General features: G+C 32.4%; 1 protein-coding gene across 1 annotated transcript in view; it reads right to left on the reverse strand.

The window, feature by feature from the left end:
* The window catches only part of LOC121201523 (MAGUK p55 subfamily member 3-like), a 61,112-nt gene extending 35,728 nt beyond the window's left edge, over positions 1-25,384 (reverse strand). Inside the window, exons 1-14 of the mRNA XM_041067398.1 lie at positions 25,348-25,384; positions 24,986-25,104; positions 24,626-24,703; positions 24,346-24,426; positions 23,741-23,878; positions 23,212-23,293; positions 22,707-22,792; positions 22,527-22,601; positions 21,821-22,017; positions 21,673-21,737; positions 21,115-21,132; positions 20,610-20,651; positions 18,610-18,675; positions 18,217-18,375 (exon numbers count right to left, since the gene is read on the reverse strand). Coding sequence (XP_040923332.1) covers positions 18,217-18,375; positions 18,610-18,675; positions 20,610-20,651; positions 21,115-21,132; positions 21,673-21,737; positions 21,821-22,017; positions 22,527-22,601; positions 22,707-22,792; positions 23,212-23,293; positions 23,741-23,878; positions 24,346-24,426; positions 24,626-24,703; positions 24,986-25,104; positions 25,348-25,384 — 1,243 coding nt within the window. The remainder of the gene's footprint in view (positions 1-18,216; positions 18,376-18,609; positions 18,676-20,609; positions 20,652-21,114; positions 21,133-21,672; positions 21,738-21,820; positions 22,018-22,526; positions 22,602-22,706; positions 22,793-23,211; positions 23,294-23,740; positions 23,879-24,345; positions 24,427-24,625; positions 24,704-24,985; positions 25,105-25,347) is intronic.

Raw genomic sequence — 25,384 nt, forward strand, 5'->3', positions numbered from 1 at the left:
AAACGTCACAGTATAGTAAGGCGTCAAAATCGGGCAAAAAAAGTCAAATTTTTTTTTGACCTCAAAAAGTCATAAAAAACGTTATAGTATAGTAAGGCGTCAAAATCGGCCAAAAAAAGTCAACATTTTTTTTGACCTCAAAAAGTCATAAAAAACATTATAGTATAGTATGGCGTTTTTTTCGGCAAAAAAAAGTCAAAATTTTTTTTTGACCTCAAAAAGTCATAAAAAACGTCATAGTATAGTATGGCATTTTTTTCGGGCAAAAAAAGTCAAATTTTTTTTTGACCTCAAAAAGTCATAAAAAACGTCATAGTATAGTATGGCGTTTTTTTTTGGGCAAAAAAAGTCAAATTTTTTTTTGACCTCAAAATGTCATAAAAAATTGTCATAGTATAGTATGGCGTTTTTTTCGGCAAAAAAAAGTCAAAATTTTTTTTGACCTCAAAAAGTCATAAAAAACGTCATAGTATAGTATGGCGTTTTTTTCGTGGCAAAAAAAGTCAAATTTTTTTTTGACCTCAAAAAGTCATAAAAAACGTCATAGTATAGTATGGCATTTTTTTCGGGCAAAAAAAGTCAAATTTTTTTTTGACCTCAAAAAGTCATAAAAAACGTCATAGTATAGTATGGCGTTTTTTTTTGGGCAAAAAAAGTCAAATTTTTTTTTGACCTCAAAATGTCATAAAAAATTGTCATAGTATAGTATGGCGTTTTTTTCGGGGAAAAAAAGTCAAATTTTTTTTTGACCTCAAAAAGTCATAAAAAACGTCATAGTATAGTATGGCGTTTTTTTTTGGGCAAAAAAAGTCAAATTTTTTTTTGACCTCAAAATGTCATAAAAAATTGTCATAGTATAGTATGGCGTTTTTTTCGGGGAAAAAAAGTCAAATTTTTTTTTGACCTCAAAAAGTCATAAAAAACGTCATAGTATAGTAAGGCGTTTTTTTCGGGGAAAAAAAAGTAAAAATTTTTTTTGACCTCAAAAAGTCATAAAAAACGTCATAGTATAGTAAGGCGTCAAAATCGGCCAAAAAAAGTCAACATTTTTTTTGACCTCAAAAAGTCATAAAAAACGTCATAGTATAGTATGGCGTTTTTTTCGGCAAAAAAAGTCAAATCTTTTTTTGACCTCAAAAAGTCATAAAAAACGTCATAGTATAGTAAGGCGTCAAAATCGGGCAAAAAAAGTCAAAATTTTTTTTGACCTCAAAAAGTCATAAAAAACGTCATAGTATAGTATGGCGTTTTTTTCGGGCAAAAAAAGTCAAATTTTTTTTTGACCTCAAAAAGTCATAAAAGACGTCATAGTATAGTATGGCATTTTTTTCGGGCAAAAAAAGTCAAATTTTTCTTTGACCTCAAAAAGTCATAAAAAACGTCATAGTATAGTAAGGCGTCAAAATCGGGCAAAAAAAGTCAAAATTTTTCTTGACCTCAAAGTCATAAAAAACGTCATAGTATAGTAAGGCGTCAAAATCGGGCAAAAAAAGTCACAAATTTTTTTGACCTCAAAAAGTCATAAAAAACGTCATAGTATAGTATGGCGTTTTTTTCGGGCAAAAAAAGTCAAATTTTTTTTTGACCTCAAAAAGTCATAAAAAACGTCATAGTATAGTATGGCGTTTTTTTCGGCAAAAAAAGTCAAATCTTTTTTTGACCTCAAAAAGTCATAAAAAACGTCATAGTATAGTATGGCGTTTTTTTCGGGCAAAAAAAGTCAAAATTTTTTTTGACCTCAAAAAGTCATAAAAAACGTCATAGTATAGTATGGCGTTTTTTTCGGGCAAAAAAAGTCAAAATTTTTTTTGACCTCAAAAAGTCATAAAAGACGTCATAGTATAGTATGGCGTTTTTTTCGGGCAAAAAAAGTCAAATTTTTTTTTGACCTCAAAAAGTCATAAAAAACGTTATAGTATAGTAAGGCGTCAAAATCGGCCAAAAAAAGTCAACATTTTTTTTGACCTCAAAAAGTCATAAAAAACATCATAGTATAGTATGGCGTTTTTTTCGGCAAAAAAAAGTCAAAATTTTTTTTGACCTCAAAAAGTCATAAAAAACGTCATAGTATAGTATGGCGTTTTTTTCGTGGCAAAAAAAGTCAAATTTTTTTTTGACCTCAAAAAGTCATAAAAAACGTCATAGTATAGTATGGCGTTTTTTTCGGGCAAAAAAAGTCAAATTTTTTTTTGACCTCAAAAAGTCATAAAAAACGTCATAGTATAGTATGGCGTTTTTTTCGGCAAAAAAAGTCAAATCTTTTTTTGACCTCAAAAAGTCATAAAAAACGTCATAGTATAGTAAGGCGTCAAAATCGGGAAAAAAAGTCAAAATTTTTTTTGACCTCAAAAAGTCATAAAAAACGTCATAGTATAGTATGGCGTTTTTTTCGGGCAAAAAAAGTCAAAATTTTTTTTGACCTCAAAAAGTCATAAAAAACGTCATAGTATAGTATGGCGTTTTTTTTCGGGCAAAAAAAGTCAAATTTTATTTTGGCCTCAAAATGTCATAAAAAACGTCATAGTATAGTATGGCGTTTTTTTCGGGCGAAAAAAGTCAACATTTTTTTTTAAACTCAAAAAGTCATAAAAAAACGTCATATTATAGTATGGCGTTTTTTTCGGACAAAAAAAGTCAAATTTTATTTTGGCCTCAAAATGTCATAAAAAACGTCATAGTATAGTATGGCGTCAAAATCCGCCAAAAAAAGTCAGAAATTTTTTGGACCTCAAAATGTCATAAAAAACGTCATAGTATAGTATGGCATTTTTTTCGGACAAAAAAAGTCAAAAAATTTTTTGACCTCAAAATGTCATAAAAAACATCATAGTATAGTATGGCGTTTTTTTCGGGCAAAAAAAGTCAAATTTTTTTTTGACTTCAAAATGTCATAAAAAACGTCATAGTATAGTATGGCGTTTTTTTCGGGCAAAAAAAGTCAATTTTTTTTTTGACCTCAAAAAGTCATAAAAAACGTCATAGTATAGTAAGGCGTCAAAATCGGCCAAAAAAAGTCAAAAATTTTTTTGACCTCAAAAAGTCATAAAAAACGTCATAGTATAGTAAGGCGTTTTTTTCGGGGCAAAAAAAGTAAAAATTTTTTTTGACCTCAAAAAGTCATAAAAAATGTCATAGTATAGTATGGCGTTTTTTTCGGGCAAAAAAAGTCAAAATTTTTTTTGACCTCAAAATATCATAAAAAACGTCATAGTATAGTATGGCGTTTTTTTCGGCAAAAAAAAGTCAAAATTTTTTTTGACCTCAAAAAGTCATAAAAAACGTCATAGTATAGTATGGCGTTTTTTTTTGGGCAAAAAAAGTCAAATTTTTTTTTGACCTCAAAATGTCATAAAAAACGTCATAGTATAGTATGGCGTTTTTTTCGGGCAAAAAAAGTCAAATTTTTTTTTTGACCTCAAAAAGTCATAAAAAACGTCATAGTATAGTAAGGCGTCAAAATCGTCCAAAAAAAGTCAAAAATTTTTTTGACCTCAAAAAGTCATAAAAAACGTCATAGTATAGTAAGGCGTCAAAATCGGGCAAAAAAAGTCAAAAATTTTTTTGACCTCAAAAAGTCATAAAAAACGTCATAGTATAGTATGGTGTTTTTTTCGGGCAAAAAAAGTTAAAATTTTTTTTGACCTCAAAATGTCATAAAAAACGTCACAGTATAGTAAGGCGTCAAAATCGGGCAAAAAAAGTCAAATTTTTTTTTGACCTCAAAAAGTCATAAAAAACGTTATAGTATAGTAAGGCGTCAAAATCGGCCAAAAAAAGTCAACATTTTTTTTGACCTCAAAAAGTCATAAAAAACATTATAGTATAGTATGGCGTTTTTTTTCGGCAAAAAAAAGTCAAAATTTTTTTTTGACCTCAAAAAGTCATAAAAAACGTCATAGTATAGTATGGCATTTTTTTCGGGCAAAAAAAGTCAAATTTTTTTTTGACCTCAAAAAGTCATAAAAAACGTCATAGTATAGTATGGCGGTTTTTTTTTGGGCAAAAAAAGTCAAATTTTTTTTTGACCTCAAAATGTCATAAAAAATTGTCATAGTATAGTATGGCGTTTTTTTCGGGGAAAAAAAGTCAAATTTTTTTTTGACCTCAAAAAGTCATAAAAAACGTCATAGTATAGTATGGCGTTTTTTTCGGGCGAAAAAAGTCAACATTTTTTTTTGACATCAAAAAGTCATAAAAAAACGTCATAGTATAGTATGGCGTTTTTTTCGGGCAAAAAAAGTCAAATTTTTTTTTGACCTCAAAATGTCATAAAAAACGTCATAGTATAGTAAGGCGTCAAAATCGGGCAAAAAAAGTCAATTTTTTTTTTGACCTCAAAAAGTCATAAAAAACGTCATAGTATAGTAAGGCGTCAAAATCGGGCAAAAAAAGTCAACATTTTTTTTGACCTCAAAAAGTCATAAAAAACGTCATAGTATAGTATGGCGTTTTTTTCGGGGAAAAAAAGTCAAAATTTTTTTTGACCTCAAAAAGTCATAAAAAACGTCATAGTATAGTAAGGCGTTTTTTTCGGGGAAAAAAAAGTAAAAATTTTTTTTGACCTCAAAAAGTCATAAAAAACGTCATAGTATAGTAAGGCGTCAAAATCGGCCAAAAAAAGTCAACATTTTTTTTGACCTCAAAAAGTCATAAAAAACGTCATAGTATAGTATGGCGTTTTTTTCGGCAAAAAAAGTCAAATCTTTTTTTGACCTCAAAAAGTCATAAAAAACGTCATAGTATAGTATGGCGTTTTTTTCGGGCAAAAAAAGTCAAAATTTTTTTTGACCTCAAAAAGTCATAAAAAACGTCATAGTATAGTATGGCGTTTTTTTCGGCCAAAAAAAGTCAAAAAATTTTTTGACATCAAAAAGTCATAAAAAACGTCATAGTATAGTATGGCGTTTTTTTTCGGGCAAAAAAAGTCAAAATTTATTTTGACCTCAAAATGTCATAAAAAACGTCATAGTATAGTATGGCGTTTTTTTCGGGCAAAAAAAGTCAAAATTTTTTTTGACCTCAAAAAGTCATAAAAGACGTCATAGTATAGTATGGCGTTTTTTTCGGGCAAAAAAAGTCAAATTTTTTTTTGACCTCAAAAAGTCATAAAAAACGTCATAGTATAGTAAGGCGTCAAAATCGGCCAAAAAAAGTCAAAAATTTTTTTGACCTCAAAAAGTCATAAAAAACGTCATAGTATAGTATGGCGTTTTTTTTGGCAAAAAAAAGTCAAAATTTTTTTTGACCTCAAAAAGTCATAAAAAATGTCATAGTATAGTATGGCGTTTTTTTCGGGCAAAAAAAGTCAAAATTTTTTTTGACCTCAAAATGTCATAAAAAACGTCATAGTATAGTATGGCGTTTTTTTCGGCAAAAAAAAGTCAAAATTTTTTTTGACCTCAAAAAGTCATAAAAAACGTCATAGTATAGTATGGCGTTTTTTTTTTGGGCAAAAAAAGTCAAATTTTTTTTTGACCTCAAAATGTCATAAAAAACGTCATAGTATAGTATGGCGTTTTTTTCGGGCAAAAAAAGTCAAATTTTTTTTTTGACCTCAAAAAGTCATAAAAAACGTCATAGTATAGTAAGGCGTCAAAATCGTCCAAAAAAAGTCAAAAATTTTTTTGACCTCAAAAAGTCATAAAAAACGTCATAGTATAGTAAGGCGTCAAAATCGGCCAAAAAAAGTCAAAAATTTTTTTGACCTCAAAAAGTCATAAAAAATGTCATAGTATAGTAAGGCGTCAAAATCGGGCAAAAAAAGTCAAAAATTTTTTTGACCTCAAAAAGTCATAAAAAACGTCATAGTATAGTATGGTGTTTTTTTCGGGCAAAAAAAGTTAAAATTTTTTTTGACCTCAAAATGTCATAAAAAACGTCACAGTATAGTAAGGCGTCAAAATCGGGCAAAAAAAGTCAAATTTTTTTTTGACCTCAAAAAGTCATAAAAAACGTTACAGTATAGTAAGGCGTCAAAATCGGCCAAAAAAAGTCAACATTTTTTTTGACCTCAAAAAGTCATAAAAAACATTATAGTATAGTATGGCGTTTTTTTCGGCAAAAAAAAGTCAAAATTTTTTTTTGACCTCAAAAAGTCATAAAAAACGTCATAGTATAGTATGGCATTTTTTTCGGGCAAAAAAAGTCAAATTTTTTTTTGACCTCAAAAAGTCATAAAAAACGTCATAGTATAGTATGGCGTTTTTTTTTTGGGCAAAAAAAGTCAAATTTTTTTTTGACCTCAAAATGTCATAAAAAATTGTCATAGTATAGTATGGCGTTTTTTTCGGGGAAAAAAAGTCAAATTTTTTTTTGACCTCAAAAAGTCATAAAAAACGTCATAGTATAGTATGGCGTTTTTTTCGGGCGAAAAAAGTCAACATTTTTTTTTAACTCAAAAAGTCATAAAAAAACGTCATAGTATAGTATGGCGTTTTTTTCGGGCAAAAAAAGTCAAATTTTTTTTTGACCTCAAAATGTCATAAAAAACGTCATAGTATAGTAAGGCGTCAAAATCGGGCAAAAAAAGTCAATTTTTTTTTTGACCTCAAAAAGTCATAAAAAACGTCATAGTATAGTAAGGCGTCAAAATCGGGCAAAAAAAGTCAACATTTTTTTTGACCTCAAAAAGTCATAAAAAACGTCATAGTATAGTATGGCGTTTTTTTCGGGCAAAAAAAGTCAAATCTTTTTTGACCTCAAAAAGTCATAAAAAACGTCATAGTATAGTATGGCGTTTTTTTCGGGCAAAAAAAGTCAAATTTTTTTTTGACCTCAAAAAGTCATAAAAAACGTCATAGTATAGTAAGGCGTTTTTTTCGGGGAAAAAAAAGTAAAAATTTTTTTTGACCTCAAAAAGTCATAAAAAACGTCATAGTATAGTAAGGCGTCAAAATCGGCCAAAAAAAGTCAACATTTTTTTTGACCTCAAAAAGTCATAAAAAACGTCATAGTATAGTATGGCGTTTTTTTCGGCAAAAAAAGTCAAATCTTTTTTTGACCTCAAAAAGTCATAAAAAACGTCATAGTATAGTAAGGCGTCAAAATCGGGAAAAAAAGTCAAAATTTTTTTTGACCTCAAAAAGTCATAAAAAACGTCATAGTATAGTATGGCGTTTTTTTCGGGCAAAAAAAGTCAAAATTTTTTTTGACCTCAAAAAGTCATAAAAAACGTCATAGTATAGTATGGCGTTTTTTTCGGCCAAAAAAAGTCAAAAAATTTTTTGACATCAAAAAGTCATAAAAAACGTCATAGTATAGTATGGCGTTTTTTTCGGGCAAAAAAAGTCAAAATTTATTTTGACCTCAAAATGTCATAAAAAACGTCATAGTATAGTATGGCGTTTTTTTCGGGCAAAAAAAGTCAAAATTTTTTTTGACCTCAAAAAGTCATAAAAGACGTCATAGTATAGTATGGCGTTTTTTTCGGGCAAAAAAAGTCAAATTTTTTTTTGACCTCAAAAAGTCATAAAAAACGTTATAGTATAGTAAGGCGTCAAAATCGGCCAAAAAAAGTCAAATTTTTTTTTGACCTCAAAAAGTCATAAAAAACGTCATAGTATAGTATGGCGTTTTTTTCGGGCGAAAAAAGTCAACATTTTTTTTTAACTCAAAAAGTCATAAAAAAACGTCATAGTATAGTATGGCGTTTTTTTCGGGCAAAAAAAGTCAAATTTTTTTTTGACCTCAAAATGTCATAAAAAACGTCATAGTATAGTAAGGCGTCAAAATCGGGCAAAAAAAGTCAATTTTTTTTTTGACCTCAAAAAGTCATAAAAAACGTCATAGTATAGTAAGGCGTCAAAATCGGGCAAAAAAAGTCAACATTTTTTTTGACCTCAAAAAGTCATAAAAAACGTCATAGTATAGTATGGCGTTTTTTTCGGGGAAAAAAAGTCAAATTTTTTTTTGACCTCAAAAAGTCATAAAAAACGTCATAGTATAGTAAGGCGTTTTTTTCGGGGAAAAAAAAGTAAAAATTTTTTTTGACCTCAAAAAGTCATAAAAAACGTCATAGTATAGTAAGGCGTCAAAATCGGCCAAAAAAAGTCAACATTTTTTTTGACCTCAAAAAGTCATAAAAAACGTCATAGTATAGTATGGCGTTTTTTTCGGCAAAAAAAGTCAAATCTTTTTTTGACCTCAAAAAGTCATAAAAAACGTCATAGTATAGTATGGCGTTTTTTTCGGGCAAAAAAAGTCAAAATTTATTTTGACCTCAAAATGTCATAAAAAACGTCATAGTATAGTATGGCGTTTTTTTCGGCCAAAAAAAGTCAAAATTTTTTTTGACCTCAAAAAGTCATAAAAGACGTCATAGTATAGTATGGCGTTTTTTTCGGGCAAAAAAAGTCAAATTTTTTTTTGACCTCAAAAAGTCATAAAAAACGTCATAGTATAGTAAGGCGTCAAAATCGGCCAAAAAAAGTCAAAAATTTTTTTGACCTCAAAAAGTCATAAAAAACGTCATGGTATAGTATGGCGTTTTTTTCGGGCAAAAAAAGTCAAAATTTTTTTTGACCTCAAAATGTCATAAAAAACGTCATAGTATAGTATGGCGTTTTTTTCGGCAAAAAAAAGTCAAAATTTTTTTTGACCTCAAAAAGTCATAAAAAACGTCATAGTATAGTATGGCGTTTTTTTTTGGGCAAAAAAAGTCAAATTTTTTTTTGACCTCAAAATGTCATAAAAAACGTCATAGTATAGTATGGCGTTTTTTTCGGGCAAAAAAAGTCAAATTTTTTTTTTGACCTCAAAAAGTCATAAAAAACGTCATAGTATAGTAAGGCGTCAAAATCGTCCAAAAAAAGTCAAAAATTTTTTTGACCTCAAAAAGTCATAAAAAACGTCATAGTATAGTAAGGCGTCAAAATCGGCCAAAAAAAGTCAAAAATTTTTTTGACCTCAAAAAGTCATAAAAAACGTCATAGTATAGTAAGGCGTCAAAATCGGGCAAAAAAAGTCAAAAATTTTTTTGACCTCAAAAAGTCATAAAAAACGTCATAGTATAGTATGGTGTTTTTTTCGGGCAAAAAAAGTTAAAATTTTTTTTGACCTCAAAATGTCATAAAAAACGTCACAGTATAGTAAGGCGTCAAAATCGGGCAAAAAAAGTCAAATTTTTTTTTGACCTCAAAAAGTCATAAAAAACGTTACAGTATAGTAAGGCGTCAAAATCGGCCAAAAAAAGTCAACATTTTTTTTGACCTCAAAAAGTCATAAAAAACATTATAGTATAGTATGGCGTTTTTTTCGGCAAAAAAAAGTCAAAATTTTTTTTTGACCTCAAAAAGTCATAAAAAACGTCATAGTATAGTATGGCATTTTTTTCGGGCAAAAAAAGTCAAATTTTTTTTTGACCTCAAAAAGTCATAAAAAACGTCATAGTATAGTATGGCGTTTTTTTTTTGGGCAAAAAAAGTCAAATTTTTTTTTGACCTCAAAATGTCATAAAAAATTGTCATAGTATAGTAAGGCGTCAAAATCGGGCAAAAAAAGTCAACATTTTTTTTGACCTCAAAAAGTCATAAAAAACGTCATAGTATAGTATGGCGTTTTTTTCGGGCAAAAAAAGTCAAATCTTTTTTTGACCTCAAAAAGTCATAAAAAACGTCATAGTATAGTATGGCGTTTTTTTCGGGCAAAAAAAGTCAAATTTTTTTTTGACCTCAAAAAGTCATAAAAAACGTCATAGTATAGTAAGGCGTTTTTTTCGGGGAAAAAAAAGTAAAAATTTTTTTTGACCTCAAAAAGTCATAAAAAACGTCATAGTATAGTAAGGCGTCAAAATCGGCCAAAAAAAGTCAACATTTTTTTTGACCTCAAAAAGTCATAAAAAACGTCATAGTATAGTATGGCGTTTTTTTCGGCAAAAAAAGTCAAATCTTTTTTTGACCTCAAAAAGTCATAAAAAACGTCATAGTATAGTAAGGCGTCAAAATCGGGAAAAAAAGTCAAAATTTTTTTTGACCTCAAAAAGTCATAAAAAACGTCATAGTATAGTATGGCGTTTTTTTCGGCCAAAAAAAGTCAAATTTTTTTTTGACCTCAAAATGTCATAAAAAACGTCATAGTATAGTATGGCGTTTTTTTCGGGCAAAAAAAGTCAAAATTTTTTTTGACCTCAAAAAGTCATAAAAGACGTCATAGTATAGTATGGCGTTTTTTTCGGGCAAAAAAAGTCAAATTTTTTTTTGACCTCAAAAAGTCATAAAAAACGTTATAGTATAGTAAGGCGTCAAAATCGGCCAAAAAAAGTCAACATTTTTTTTGACCTCAAAAAGTCATAAAAAACATCATAGTATAGTATGGCGTTTTTTTCGGCAAAAAAAAGTCAAAATTTTTTTTGACCTCAAAAAGTCATAAAAAACGTCATAGTATAGTATGGCGTTTTTTTCGTGGCAAAAAAAGTCAAATTTTTTTTTGACCTCAAAAAGTCATAAAAAACGTCATAGTATAGTATGGCGTTTTTTTCGGGCAAAAAAAGTCAAATTTTTTTTTGACCTCAAAAAGTCATAAAAAACGTCATAGTATAGTATGGCGTTTTTTTCGGGCAAAAAAAGTCAAAATTTTTTTTGACCTCAAAAAGTCATAAAAAACGTCATAGTATAGTATGGCGTTTTTTTCGGCCAAAAAGAGTCAAAAAAATTTTTGACATCAAAAAGTCATAAAAAACGTCATAGTATAGTATGGCGTTTTTTTCAGTCAAAAAAAGTCAAAATTTATTTTGACCTCAAAATGTCATAAAAAACGTCATAGTATAGTATGGCGTTTTTTTCGGGCAAAAAAAGTCAACATTTTTTTTGACCTCAAAAAGTCATAAAAGACGTCATAGTATAGTATGGCGTTTTTTTCGGGCAAAAAAAGTCAAATTTTTTTTTGACCTCAAAAAGTCATAAAAAACGTCATAGTATAGTATGGCGTTTTTTTCGGGCAAAAAAAGTCAAATTTTTTTTTGACCTCAAAAAGTCATAAAAAACGTCATAGTATAGTAAGGCGTCAAAATCGGGCAAAAAAAGTCAAAATTTTTTTTGACCTCAAAGTCATAAAAAACGTCATAGAATAGTAAGGCGTCAAAATCGGGCAAAAAAAGTCAAAAATTTTTTTGACCTCAAAAAGTCATAAAAAACGTCATAGTATAGTATGGCGTTTTTTTCGGGCAAAAAAAGTCAAATCTTTTTTTGACCTCAAAAAGTCATAAAAAACGTCATAGTATAGTATGGCGTTTTTTTCGGGCAAAAAAAGTCAAATTTTTTTTGACCTCAAAAAGTCATAAAAAACGTCATAGTATAGTAAGGCGTTTTTTTCAGGGCAAAAAAAGTAAAATTTTTTTTTGACCTCAAAAAGTCATAAAAAACGTTATAGTATAGTAAGGCGTCAAAATCGGCCAAAAAAAGTCAACATTTTTTTTGACCTCAAAAAGTCATAAAAAACATCATAGTATAGTATGGCGTTTTTTTTTGGGCAAAAAAAGTCAAATTTTTTTTTGACCTCAAAATGTCATAAAAAACGTCATAGTATAGTATGGCGTTTTTTTCGGGCAAAAAAAGTCCAAATTTTTTTTCACCTCAAAATGTCATAAAAAACGTCATAGTATAGTATGCTGTTTTTTTCGGCCAAAAAAAGTCAAATTTTTTTTTGACCTCAAAATGTCATAAAAAATTGTCATAGTATAGTATGGCGTTTTTTTCGGGGAAAAAAAGTCAAATTTTTTTTTGACCTCAAAAAGTCATAAAAAACGTCATAGTATAGTATGGCGTTTTTTTTTTGGGCAAAAAAAGTCAAATTTTTTTTTGACCTCAAAATGTCATAAAAAATTGTCATAGTATAGTATGGCGTTTTTTTCGGGGAAAAAAAGTCAAATTTTTTTTTGACCTCAAAAAGTCATAAAAAACGTCATAGTATAGTAAGGCGTTTTTTTCGGGGAAAAAAAAGTAAAAATTTTTTTTGACCTCAAAAAGTCATAAAAAACGTCATAGTATAGTAAGGCGTCAAAATCGGCCAAAAAAAGTCAACATTTTTTTTTACCTCAAAAAGTCATAAAAAACGTCATAGTATAGTATGGCGTTTTTTTCGGCAAAAAAAGTCAAATCTTTTTTTGACCTCAAAAAGTCATAAAAAACGTCATAGTATAGTAAGGCGTCAAAATCGGGCAAAAAAAGTCAAAATTTTTTTTGACCTCAAAAAGTCATAAAAAACGTCATAGTATAGTATGGCGTTTTTTTCGGGCAAAAAAAGTCAAAATTTTTTTTGACCTCAAAAAGTCATAAAAGACGTCATAGTATAGTATGGCGTTTTTTTCGGGCAAAAAAAGTCAAATTTTTTTTTGACCTCAAAATGTCATAAAAAACGTCATAGTATAGTATGGCGTTTTTTTGTTCGGACAAAAAAAGTCAACATTTTTTTTTTATCTCAAAATGTCATAAAAAACGTCATAGTATAGTATGGCGTTTTTGTCGGGACAAAAAAAGTCAACATTTTTTTTGACCTCAAAATGTCATACAAAATGTCAGTTTTTTTCGGGCAAAAAAAGTCAACATTTTTTTTGACCTCAAAAAGTCATAAAAAACGTCATAGTATAGTATGGCGTTTTTTTCGGGCAAAAAAAGTCAACATTTTTTTTGACCTCAAAAAGTCATAAAAAATGTCATAGTATAGTATGGCGTTTTTTTCGGGCAAAAAAAGTCAAAATTTTTTTTGACCTCAAAAAGTCATAAAAGACGTCATAGTATAGTATGGCGTTTTTTTCGGGCAAAAAAAGTCAATTTTTTTTTTTGACCTCAAAAAGTCATAAAAAACGTCATAGTATAGTAAGGCGTCAAAATCGGCCAAAAAAAGTCAAAAATTTTTTTGACCTCAAAAAGTCATAAAAAACGTCATAGTATAGTAAGGCGTCAAAATTGGGCAAAAAAAGTCAAAAATTTTTTTGACCTCAAAAAGTCATAAAAAACGTCATAGTATAGTATGGTGTTTTTTTCGGGCAAAAAAAGTCAAATTTTTTTTTGACCTCAAAAAGTCATAAAAAACGTTATAGTATAGTAAGGCGTCAAAATCAGCCAAAAAAAGTCAACATTTTTTTTGACCTCAAAAAGTCATAAAAAACATCATAGTATAGTATGGCGTTTTTTTCGGCAAAAAAAAGTCAAAATTTTTTTTGACCTCAAAAAGTCATAAAAAACGTCATAGTATAGTATGGCGTTTTTTTCGTGGCAAAAAAAGTCAAATTTTTTTTTGACCTCAAAAAGTCATAAAAAACGTCATAGTATAGTATGGCGTTTTTTTCGGGCAAAAAAAGTCAAATTTTTTTTTGACCTCAAAAAGTCATAAAAAACGTCATAGTATAGTATGGCGTTTTTTTTGGGCAAAAATAGTCAAATTTTTTTTTGACCTCAAAATGTCATAAAAAACGTCATAGTATAGTATGGCGTTTTTTTCGGGGAAAAAAAGTCAAATTTTTTTTTGACCTCAAAAAGTCATAAAAAACGTCATAGTATAGTATGGCGTTTTTTTCGGGCAAAAAAAGTCAAATTTTTTTTTGACCTCAAAAAGTCATAAAAAACGTCATAGTATAGTATGGCGTTTTTTTCGGGCAAAAGAAGTCAAATTTTTTTTTGACCTCAAAATGTCATAAAAAACGTCATAGTATAGTAAGGCGTCAAAATCGGGCAAAAAAAGTCAAATTTTTTTTTGACCTCAAAAAGTCATAAAAAACGTCATAGTATAGTAAGGCGTCAAAATCGGCCAAAAAAAGTCAAAATTTTTTTTGACCTCAAAAAGTCATAAAAAACGTCATAGTATAGTATGGCGTTTTTTTCGGCCAAAAAAAGTCAAATTTTTTTTTGACCTCAAAATGTCATAAAAAACGTCATAGTATAGTATGGCGTTTTTTTCGGGCAAAAAAAGTCAAATTTTTTTTTGACCTCAAAAAGTCATAAAAAACGTCATTGTATAGTATGGCGTTTTTTTCGGGCAAAAAAAGTCAAATTTTTTTTTGACCTCAAAAAGTCATAAAAAACGTCATAGTATAGTATGGCGTTTTTTTTGGGCAAAAATAGTCAAATTTTTTTTTGACCTCAAAATGTCATAAAAAACGTCATAGTATAGTATGGCGTTTTTTTCGGGGAAAAAAAGTCAAATTTTTTTTTGACCTCAAAAAGTCATAAAAAACGTCATAGTATAGTAAGGCGTCAAAATCGGGCAAAAAAAGTCAAATTTTTTTTGACCTCAAAAAGTCATAAAAAACGTCATAGTATAGTAAGGCGTCAAAATCGGCCAAAAAAAGTCAAAATTTTTTTTGACCTCAAAAAGTCATAAAAAACGTCATAGTATAGTATGGCGTTTTTTTCGGCCAAAAAAAGTCAAATTTTTTTTTGACCTCAAAATGTCATAAAAAACGTCATAGTATAGTATGGCGTTTTTTTCGGGCAAAAAAAGTCAAATTTTTTTTTGACCTCAAAAAGTCATAAAAAACGTCATTGTATAGTATGGCGTTTTTTTCGGGCAAAAAAAGTCAAATTTTTTTTTTACCTCAAAAAGTCAAAAAAAACGTCATAGTATAGTATGCCGTTTTTTTCGGGCAAAAAAAGTCAATTTTTTTTTTGACCTCAAAAAGTCATAAAAAATGTCATAGTATAGTAAGGCGTCAAAATCGGCCAAAAAAAGTCAAAATTTTTTTTGACCTCAAAAAGTCATAAAAAACGTCATAGTATAGTAAGGCGTCAAAATCGGGCAAAAAAAGTCAAAATTTTTTTTGACCTCAAAAAGTCATAAAAAACGTCATAGTATAGTATGGCGTTTTTTTCGGGCAAAAAAAGTCAATTTTTTTTTTTACCTCAAAAAGTCATAAAAAACGTCATAGTATAGTAAGGCGTCAAAATCGGCCAAAAAAAGTCAAAATTTTTTTTGACCTCAAAAAGTCATAAAAAACGTCATAGTATAGTATGCCGTTTTTTTCGGGCAAAAAAAGTCAAATTTTTTTTTGACCTCAAAAAGTCATAAAAAACGTCATAGTATAGTAAGGCGTCAAAATTGGCCAAAAAAAGTCAACATTTTTTTTGACCTCAAAAAGTCATAAAAAACGTCATAGTATAGTATGGCGTTTTTTTCGGCAAAAAAAAGTCAAAATTTTTTTTGACCTCAAAAAGTCATAAAAAACGTCATAGCATAGTATGGCGTTTTTTTCGGGCAAAAAAAGTCAAAATTTTTTTTGACCTCAAAAAGTCATAAAAAACGTCATAGTATAGTAAGGCGTTTTTTCGGGCAAAAAAAGTCAATTTTTTTTTTGACCTCAAAAAGTCATAAAAAATGTCATAGTATAGTAAGGCGTCAAAATCGGCCAAAAAAAGTCAAAATTTTTTTTGACCTCAAAAAGTCATAAAAAACGTCATAGTATAGTATGGCGTTTTTTTCGGGCAAAAAAAGTCAATTTTTTTTTTTACCTCAAAAAGTCATAAAAAACGTCATAGTATAGTAAGGCGTCAAAATCGGCCAAAAAAAGTCAAAATTTTTTTAGACCTCAAAAAGTCATAAAAAACGTCATAGTATAGTATGCCGTTTTTTTCGGGCAAAAAAAGTCAAATTTTTTTTTGACCTCAAAAAGTCATAAAAAACGTCATAGTATAGTAAGGCGTCAAAATTGGCCAAAAAAAGTCAAAATTTTTTTTGACCTCAAAAAGTCATAAAAAACGTCATAGCATAGTATGGCGTTTTTTTCGGGCAAAAAAAGTCAAAATTTTTTTTGACCTCAAAAAGTCATAAAAAACGTCATAGTATAGTATGGCGTTTTTTTTCGGCCAAAAAAAGTCAAAAAATTTTTTGACCTCAAAAAGTCATAAAAAACGTCATAGTATAGTATGGCGTTTTTTTCGGGCAAAAAAAGTCAAAATTTTTTTTGACCTCAAAATGTCATAAAAAACGTCATAGTATAGTATGGCGTTTTTTTCGGGCAAAAAAAGTCAACATTTTTTTTGACCTCAAAAAGTCATAAAAAACGTCATAGTATAGTAAGGCGTTTTTTTCGGGGCAAAAAAAGTAAAAATTTTTTTTGACCTCAAAAAGTCATAAAAAACGTCATAGTATAGTAAGGCGTCAAAATCGGCCAAAAAAAGTCAAAAATTTTTTTGACCTCAAAAAGTCATAAAAAACGTCATAGTAAAGTATGGCGTTTTTTTCGGGAAAAAAAAGTCAAAATTTTTTTTGACCTCAAAAAGTCATAAAAAACGTCATAGTATAGTATGGCGTTTTTTTCGGCCAAAAAAAGTCAAATTTTTTTTTGACCTCAAAAAGTCATAAAAAACGTCATAGTATAGTAAGGCGTCAAAATCGGGCAAAAAAAGTCAAAATTTTTTTTGACCTCAAAAAGTCATAAAAAACGTCATAGTATAGTATGGCGTCAAAATCGGGCAAAAAAAGTCAAAAAATTTTTTGACCTCAAAAAGTCATAAAAAACGTCATAGTATAGTATGGCGTTTTTTTCGGGCAAAAAAAGTCAAAATTTTTTTTGACCTCAAAAAGTCATAAAAAACGTCATAGTATAGTAAGGCGTTTTTTTCGGGGCAAAAAAAGTAAAATTTTTTTTTGACCTCAAAAAGTCATAAAAAACGTCATAGTATAGTAAGGCGTCAAAATCGGGCAAAAAAAGTCAAAATTTTTTTTGACCTCAAAAAGTCATAAAAAACGTCATAGTATAGTAAGGCGTCAAAATCGGGCAAAAAAAGTCAAATTTTTTTTTGACCTCAAAAAGTCATAAAAAACGTCATAGTACAGTAAGGCGTCAAAATCGGGCAAAAAAAGTCAAAAATTTTTTTGACCTCAAAAAGTCATAAAAAACGTCATAGTATAGTAAGACGTCAAAATCGGCCAAAAAAAGTCAAAATTTTTTTTGGCCTCAAAATGTCATAAAAATGGTCATAGTATAGTAAGGCGTCAAAATCGGACAAAAAAAGTCATTTTTCAGAACGGCCCCAAAATTTCATAAAAATTGTCATAGTATAGTAAGTCGTCAAAGTCGGTCAAAAAAAGTCAAATTTTTTTTTGGCCTCAAAATGTCATAAAAATGGTCATTGCAGGCTATAGTAAGGCGTCAAAATCGGCCAAAAGAAGTCATTTTTCAGAACGACATCAAAATGTCATAAAAATGGTCATAGTATAGTAAGGCGTCAAAATCGGCCAAAAAAAGCCCAATTTTTTTTTGGCCTCAAAATGTCATAAAAATGGTCATAGCCTAGCAAGTCGTCAAAATGTCATAAAAAACGTCATGATGGGGTAAGGCATCAAAATATGCCAAAAAAGTCATATTTTAGTAAGACCTCAAAATATGCCAAAAAAAGACATATTTTAGTAAGATCTCAAAATGTCATAAAAGAGGTCATAGTATAGTAAGGTATCAAAATATGCCAAAAAAAGTCATATTTTAGTAAGACCTCAAAATGTCGTAAAAAAAACGTCATGGGGGGGTAATGCATCAAAACATGCTTAAAAAAGTCATGTTTTAGTAAGACTTCAAAATGTCATAAAAACGTCATAATGATGTTTTTTATGACATTTTGAGGTCTTACTAAAATATGACGGTTTTTTTTGGCATATTTTGATGCCTTACGGCATAGGTGTAGCTGATTTCAGTATGCAGACAGTTGATTGGTCAAACTGTGTGCTCTTCATTGGTTGGAAGAAAAACCTGCAGCCACATGGCCCTTTGTGGAACAGGTTTGACACCTATGCCGTAAGGCATCAAAATATGCCAAAAAAAAAAAAAAACGTCATATTTTAGTAAGACCTCAAAATGTCATAAAAAACATCATAGTATAGTAAGGCTTCAAAATATGCCAAAAAGGTCATATTTTAGTAAGACCTCAAAATGTCATAAAAAACGTCATAGTATAGTAAGGCTTCAAAATATGCCAAAAAAGTCATATTTTAGTAAGACCTCAAAATGTCAAAATGCAGATGTTCCAGCCGTACTTTCATTCACTTTCCAGGTAAAATCTCAGAAAGAAAAATAAAATCAAAACAAAATACAATAAAAACATTTTTGAATGATATTTTATGAATTGCAGTAGCTCTCAAAGGGGAAAAAATCGGTTAAAATCGTAAATCGGGTTTCATGTGGAAAAAATCTGAGATTTTATTTTTAAGCCATATCGCCCAGCCCTACATTTTTCTTTCTAAATATACACGTGCACATTTCCTCAGTGTCACCAAAGCGCACAGTAGACCTACCTATCAGGACTATAAGGCGGGGCCTCTCACCAGGACGGGACAGGTATTGTGTTACTTCTTCATAAATCAGAAAGTCTGTGTGATTGGCATCTGGAGTGTGAGCTTCTCCAGGTGAACACTGGCGATCTTTCCTGAGACGGAAACTTCTGCGCAGGCTGGCTGTGGTCAAAGACACGCAAGTACGGACGTAAGACAGACAGCTACTCCCTCTGAAAGTCTATTAAAGATCACATTGCTACTACAAACATGGGACACTGAGAAAAATAAGTTGAATAAAGAGAAGACATAAAATTCTTTTAAATCTTACTCTCCCTGATTAAAATTCAAATTCTGTGCCATATATCACACAACACAGACGCACTGAACACCACCAGAAGAAATCAGTAAGAGTACCTGAGTAAAAATCCCATGAGAAAGCATGGCCACAGAAGGCAGGGGCTGCCTTACTCTTGGGAGAAACTACAGCTCATATTAGACCATTTATTCAACCAGCTTACTGTACAGAATTAGAAGCTTTGAAGCCATGCATGCTGTGTCTACCTCTTCACCAAACACAGACAAAGCACCTTTAGCATGTAATGTGAAAAAGAGAAGCCATTTGTGGGGCACAATGAGGTAAATGAGCTGCCATGAGGTGTCACAAATACGCTGTGCGAAGCTCAGTGGCTACAAAACACAGAATGAAAAGCCTGCTAGAGTAACAAGCGCGCACACACACACACACAAACACGAACAATGTGCTGGGTCTTTTTTTTTTTTTTTTTTAACACAAAGTGAGGCATGTGAAAATGCACCCAGACATTGATCAACTCCGAACAGACAAATGCATAAGAATAAGTGACTGCTAAAGCAAAACTTAAGCCATTTTAAACCTATACAGTTTTCACATTATTGTCCAATCGCACAAATCAAATCAAACCAATATCATCACAGTTACTTCACTGTCTAGCTCAGGGGTCGGCAATTTTAAATACTCAAAGAGCCATTTGGACAGTCTCCCACAGAAAGGAAAACACCCAGAGCCACAAAACCCTTTTGACATCTAAAATGAGGATAACAATGCATATATCGGGTATTTTTTTTTTTTTTTACTTGTATGCTACAAATAAAAACTATAGTGTGCTGCATTTATGAAATCAGTGAACTGCTACAGAGAACACGAAATTTTATTTCTGCACGTAACAAAAACATTTAGAACTCCGAAAAGAAACCCTTGGTTGATGCTTACTTTAAAACTTAAATTATCTACCTGCAGCGAACAAAAAAATGCCATCTGCTTCTGTGCTCCTTCATCATTTTATCGCATGTACTGGAGCGTGCAGTCAGCTGTCAGCCTGACCAAAAAAGGCCTATTTCACTTAATGTGAAATTTATATTTGCAAAATAATAGCCAATTAAAATATTTATTTGACCTGGTTAATGTGATTTTTGCTCCTGAATCTCAGCGCACAGTGTGTGCACATCAGTGCTGTAAGACGTGACTTTCATCAGCACACAGGACTGTATGAGCTGTCATCTGTGAAACTTTTCTTTTCTTGGATTTATCCATTGTTTACCTACCAGGGGTCGACAAGCTCAAGAAATCTTGCCGCCGGGTGTCGCACATCGGCCGTTGTGACACATATTTTAAGCGACATAAAATTTAAAAATGTTTTATTTTAATTTTTCAAGATCACCATAATCTTCAAATTTAGAATTACATTTAAAAAATGAACGAACTAAAATAAAATAAAAATATACATTTAAATTAAATACTCATTTATTTAACTGTAAAATATCTTACTCGGCACATATCTTTGTAATTCTTTAATGACTATATCTGATGAATGCTTACCAAGAAAGATTGTAAATGTGGCGGATTAAAAATAAATAATACTGTTTACATAATGAGTAGTCCTTATATTTAAATAAATTACTTTATTGTGCACTAAACATACGGAAAAGATGATCTAAGAAATCTGTAACTCAGCCACTTAAAATGTAGAATTTAATTGTACATTCTCGTATCTGAATGACATTTTGGTCAGAATTGATATGTATAATTGAAAAATGACGCAAATCTGACGTCCAGGTCAAAACGGGCTGCAGCAGTGCTGTAGGGCTCAACAAATCCACAGTCACTTTTGGTTATTAAGAGGAGTTGGGGAGTTTGATGATGAGCTAACTGGGCTGTGAGTGCCGTGGTGACGTATTACATCTGCCGGTGGGTTCAACAAGCGTGCCAGCTGTGATTTACCCTGACCCTCAAATCAAAATCAAAGCAGCACAAAAATCCAGCACAACACCTCCAGAATAGTTTGCAGTTTCTAAAAGAAGAGATGGATTAGCACACAGATATAGCACCAATGTGGTGTTGCAGTGATTAGTATAAACCCAGTGATGTGCCTCCTCACCTATGTCCTTTCCATTCAGAGCACCCTCACAGTCACAGTCTTCTGTAGGGTGGCAAGCAGGTAGAGAAGACAGGGTAAGAGGAGGGAGGAGAGGCTGATGTCGAGGGTACTTCAATATCAGAACACAGCAGGTTAAGTACATAATTTTGACAGACAGATGGAAGGGTTTTGTTGATGAAAAGTCAACTAACTGTAAAGGCCAAAAAAAGGGCAACTTACGTGTGTGACTCTATGCGCTTACGCGCGCGCGCGCGCGCGCGCGCGTGTGTGTGTGTGTGTGTGTGTGTGTGTGTGTGTGTGTGTGTGTGTGTGTGTGTGTGTGTGTGTGTGTGTGTGTGTGTGTGTGTGTGTGTGCGTGTGTGGAGGAGGGGTTCGCAAGGATCTATGTTTTCATGAGTCACAGGTGGGCTGCTGATAAGAATTTCATAAAGAAATTCAGTCATGAAAACATGCAGTCAGTCCAGGGATGAGAGATGTGCTCTAACATGAGGGTTTGTCTACGTACCTCTCTCAGCACGATCATCTGAGGACAGCATTGCAAGGAATAATACACAGTATCACTGTTGAGTGTTACAGAATATTACAGCTGCTGTTCTGCATATCATAGTATACATGATTATGTTCTCAAATGTTCTGTAAAATTTCAACATTGCCTTCCAAATGCTGCATCTAAACTGACTCCAAGCTTGCCTTACCAACTTATCTCCAATGGGATTTGTATACGTTTATTAAAGAAAGTCTATAGAAGATAAAGGCTTTTACTCTTAATTTAGTTTTTTTTTTATTCAATGGCAAGAGAAGAACGGACCTAACCATCACCCCTTGTTTTTCAAACCACTTTTTTTTTAATTGGATTAGGGAATGAAATGATGGATTATGTATTTTTTTTCTTAGAGATTAACCTCAGATCCCTTGTTATCTTTACATAATCTCTCTTTCTGTATCTCCTTGGTTAGATTTGACCTGTAATACAAACTATATCTGTAGATCTAAGCCTCTTGCACATTTGTGGTTATAAGGTTAGTGAAGACAATCGTGGTTTCAGAGCTAAAATAAGGCTTACATGTAGGAGCTTTTGGGGACACAGGAGCCGGAAAGGAACCCATTTTCATCCTGTATCTCAAACGCCTTGGAAGAAAAAAAAAAGATTTATCATTGATCGAATAAAAGGTAAGAATTATTTATTTAACTGCTGATTTGATGCCAAATACCTCTCCTGGAACTGTGTGGAGGGGACGAGGGCAGCGCGCAGGTTACAGTCGCCCACCTTCTTGGCCTGCCACCAGGTGGCGTCCTCTTGGCTCACCACCTGAAGAATGTCTCCCCTCTTGAAAGGAAGTCCTGCCTCTTGGCACGGCGTGGCCTTGTCCTCAAAGGGGGTGTAGTCAAACAGAGCCCGAAGGTAGACCTGGAGGGAGTAGGAATATTAGTTTAGCAGTGGTAACATTAAAAGTAGTTTTACATTTTGGGAAATAGGCTTATTCGCTTTCTTGCTGAGAGTTAGGGGAGAAGATCGATACCACTCTGATGTCTGTCGACTAAAGTAGGGAGATTTTGTTACCTTCGGACAGAGGCAGGCTAGCTGATTCCCCCAATTCCAGTGTTTATGCTAAGCTAGGCTAACTGACTGCAGTCTGTAGCCTTATATTGAATGAACACATACGAGAGCACGTTCAGATCTTCTCTCCCAAAATGTTGAAATCTTTCATAAATTAAGAGATAAATCCTAACGACATTATCAATGAGTGCAAGTCATCAATAGAAATCAATGACAACAAAACTCTGATGTGGAAAATTATTTAAAAAGTCAATCAAAAAATTTAATAGAAATCTTTTCCCTGTTTTAGGGGGAGGGGTAAGTGGTTGTTAACTCTTTCTAAAGCAAACAAGTTGTATATTTAGACATAAAGTCCTCACCCTGCTTTCCTTTAGTTTGTCTTCCTCAACAACAGCTGGGATGATTTTGAGTGTGATGGAGCCTTGTGACTGGGACTGATCAAAAACAACAGAGCAGCACCGTCATCCAATGTATCCACAGTAACATCAGTATCTGAACCATGATGCTCCATTGAAAAGCATTTTTTAAAAATTCTTTACCAGAATCTGACTTATTTCATCTGGTCTTTTGTGGGCTATCAGATTTCCGTTGACCTCTCGAAGCTCATCCCCTACATGTACCAGGCCTGGAAACATAAACACAACATGCACTTGCAAAATAAGCCAAGGAAAATTCCAGTATGAGTAGGACCACTAAGAGTATTTTTAAGAATATGAAGCAAGACAATTTTCTGTTGGCTAAAAGTTGTTAACATTTCCATGGCAACAACCAGGAGCAACCCATGTTTGTAATCTCAAAATATGCAATCTCGTGGCACTAATCTCAAGGATTTGATCTCTGTTGACAGTTCATGCAGTTACACAACGTAATCTCCTCACTTCTCTGTCAGTGTATCAGTAGTGATAAGAAAGTTTAACATATAGGAGTCAGATTATTTTCTTATGGCTCTTTGCTGCAGCCAGGCCCTGATATACATTTCTTTTTTTCAAGGGATAGTAAAACATCGAAATTATGGTATTTGATGCGTGAACATGTTCGTCTCACCACTGCGGTCTGCTGCCCCTCCCCTCATGATTCTGGCCACGATTACAGCTCCCGTCGCCTCGTCTCTCCTAATAGTCGCTCCCTGGTAGAAAAGATGGAACAATAAATCAGATTTCAAAACACAGATCTAATCTTAAGTTTACTGGGCTGATACAGTCCCCTGGCAGAGTGGAAAAAGCTGCTGCCCGTGTGAACGTGGGTGGCTTTTGCTGATAAAAAAAAAAAAAAAACAGTTACCTGTTGGAGTAAAGGCTAAAACTCTATGTGACTGGAGATTTGTTTGTGTATCATAATGTATGCTTGCTGCTGCCAAACTGGTGGCACTTCAGCAGATGTTTCTGACAAGTTAACACCAAATCTATTTTTTGTCCTTCACTTGAAGGATTTCCTGTAGCTTGGACTTTTATAGCATCCCACAGTGACACATATTCACACCCTGGAGCTCTCGACAGCCACAAAAGAAAAGCAGCTGTTGAGGGATAGAAGAGCTCTTATTTTGCCATGTTTTCAGGAATGAGGCGAGTCTCACCAGGGGCTCCTTGTTCTTCACCAGCCGGACGATCTTCACTGACTCTTCCTCCAGGTCGTCGTCCAGATCCTCCGGCAGCGGCGGCAGCACTGGGTCAAAGTTCTTTTGGGCCACCGTGTCGTGGGCTGACAGCACTGCCTGTATGAACAATTTACAAAAGCATACACAGACAAATGCAAATACAGGTAACTTTTCTGGACAAGAAAAGCCGAAATTGGAATGTGCCAGAAAACATGAGAGATACAAACAAAAATAAGAGGGAAAACTCCTTCTCCTTCACTGGCTACATTTGCAAATGAGTGTGCAGGATTCACAACCATCATTTCCTGCTCCCCAGAAAGCCAATAACTTGAACAGAATCACTTGATAAGACTAATTAGGCAGTGTTGTCTGTGTCTGGAGGACAGAGAAGGGGTACAGACAGCTCTGTTATGCAATAGATGATCAACGAAAGTACTGAGTGGCATTACAATAGCATTAAAGATATTGAATCTCAGAAGGGCAGAGAGGGTGTCTGGGTCAAAAGGAAAAGAGAGACACTGTCGATAACTTATCAGGTGCTTGATGTGCGATGAAAGACACAACGTGTATGTGTGTGAGTACACCTTGAGGTGAGGAGTGCTCAGCAGGAGAAGCAGTTCTCTCTCATCGTCCTCCAGCGGTCCGTTCTGAAGCTCTTCTGCCAGCTGACAATGTAAAGCAGAAAAATGAATGCTTAAAACATTTGAAAATATTTTCCCACATCTCTTCAGTAAGTAAATTTAGTGTGAGTAAATTGTATGAGTAAATTCTTATTCATACATGGTATTTAATCACAATATTATCTAATATTTTGTTTTCTATGATTTTGTTTGTATTTGAAATGTGAGGAAAGTTTGGACCTACGTCCTCAGCCAGACAGGAGGCGCTGTGTAGGACTGGAGTTGGGCTCTGTTTCTCATACTGCTTCAGTTTGTCATGGATCTACAACAAATGGATGAACAACAAATTAGCAACTAACCGGGCAAAAAACCCACACAAAACCAACATTATTTACATGAATTTTTTTCACAGCAACGCAGCAATTTTTTTCAAAAAACTCTGTTAGTACAGTCCGATCACTTTGTTGTGTTTGTGCTCCACTTTCTATGTTATCTTTAATGTTTTGTTCTTTGGAAAGAAACAGTATGCGACTGGAATTCTCTTTGTCAAACACAGTTTTACAAATATAAAGAAATCAGTTCTACTCAGATATATCTGCTGTACCTTCATGAGGTAACCAAGGCTTTTCTCGCTGAATACATCTTTGAGGAAGACCAGGTCCTCTTTATGGTTGGCATCTGGGTGGAGCTGAGAGGTGAGCAGGGCCAGAGTCTCATGCAGCCCTATGAATCATATGAACCTTTTGTCATGTATGCACACATGAAAATCTCACAGAAAGATTCTTTTTTAGCTTATTTTTGGCCAGTAACACTATCTACAAAAAGAGAACTCCTAAAATATTAGTCTTTCAGTTTGAGCTCCAGTAATGTATGCTTGATATTACAGCATGTGCATTATTTATAAGCATATATAAAGCATCAGAGAGAATGAACAAGTAGCTTGAGCATATGTTTCGGCTGCTGTACCTGTGCTTGCAGACACAATGGGCATGGCTTCAATCAT

Source organism: Toxotes jaculatrix, chromosome 21 (genome assembly GCF_017976425.1).
Source record: "Toxotes jaculatrix isolate fToxJac2 chromosome 21, fToxJac2.pri, whole genome shotgun sequence".
In the NCBI taxonomy this organism is placed as follows: Eukaryota; Metazoa; Chordata; class Actinopteri; family Toxotidae; genus Toxotes; species Toxotes jaculatrix.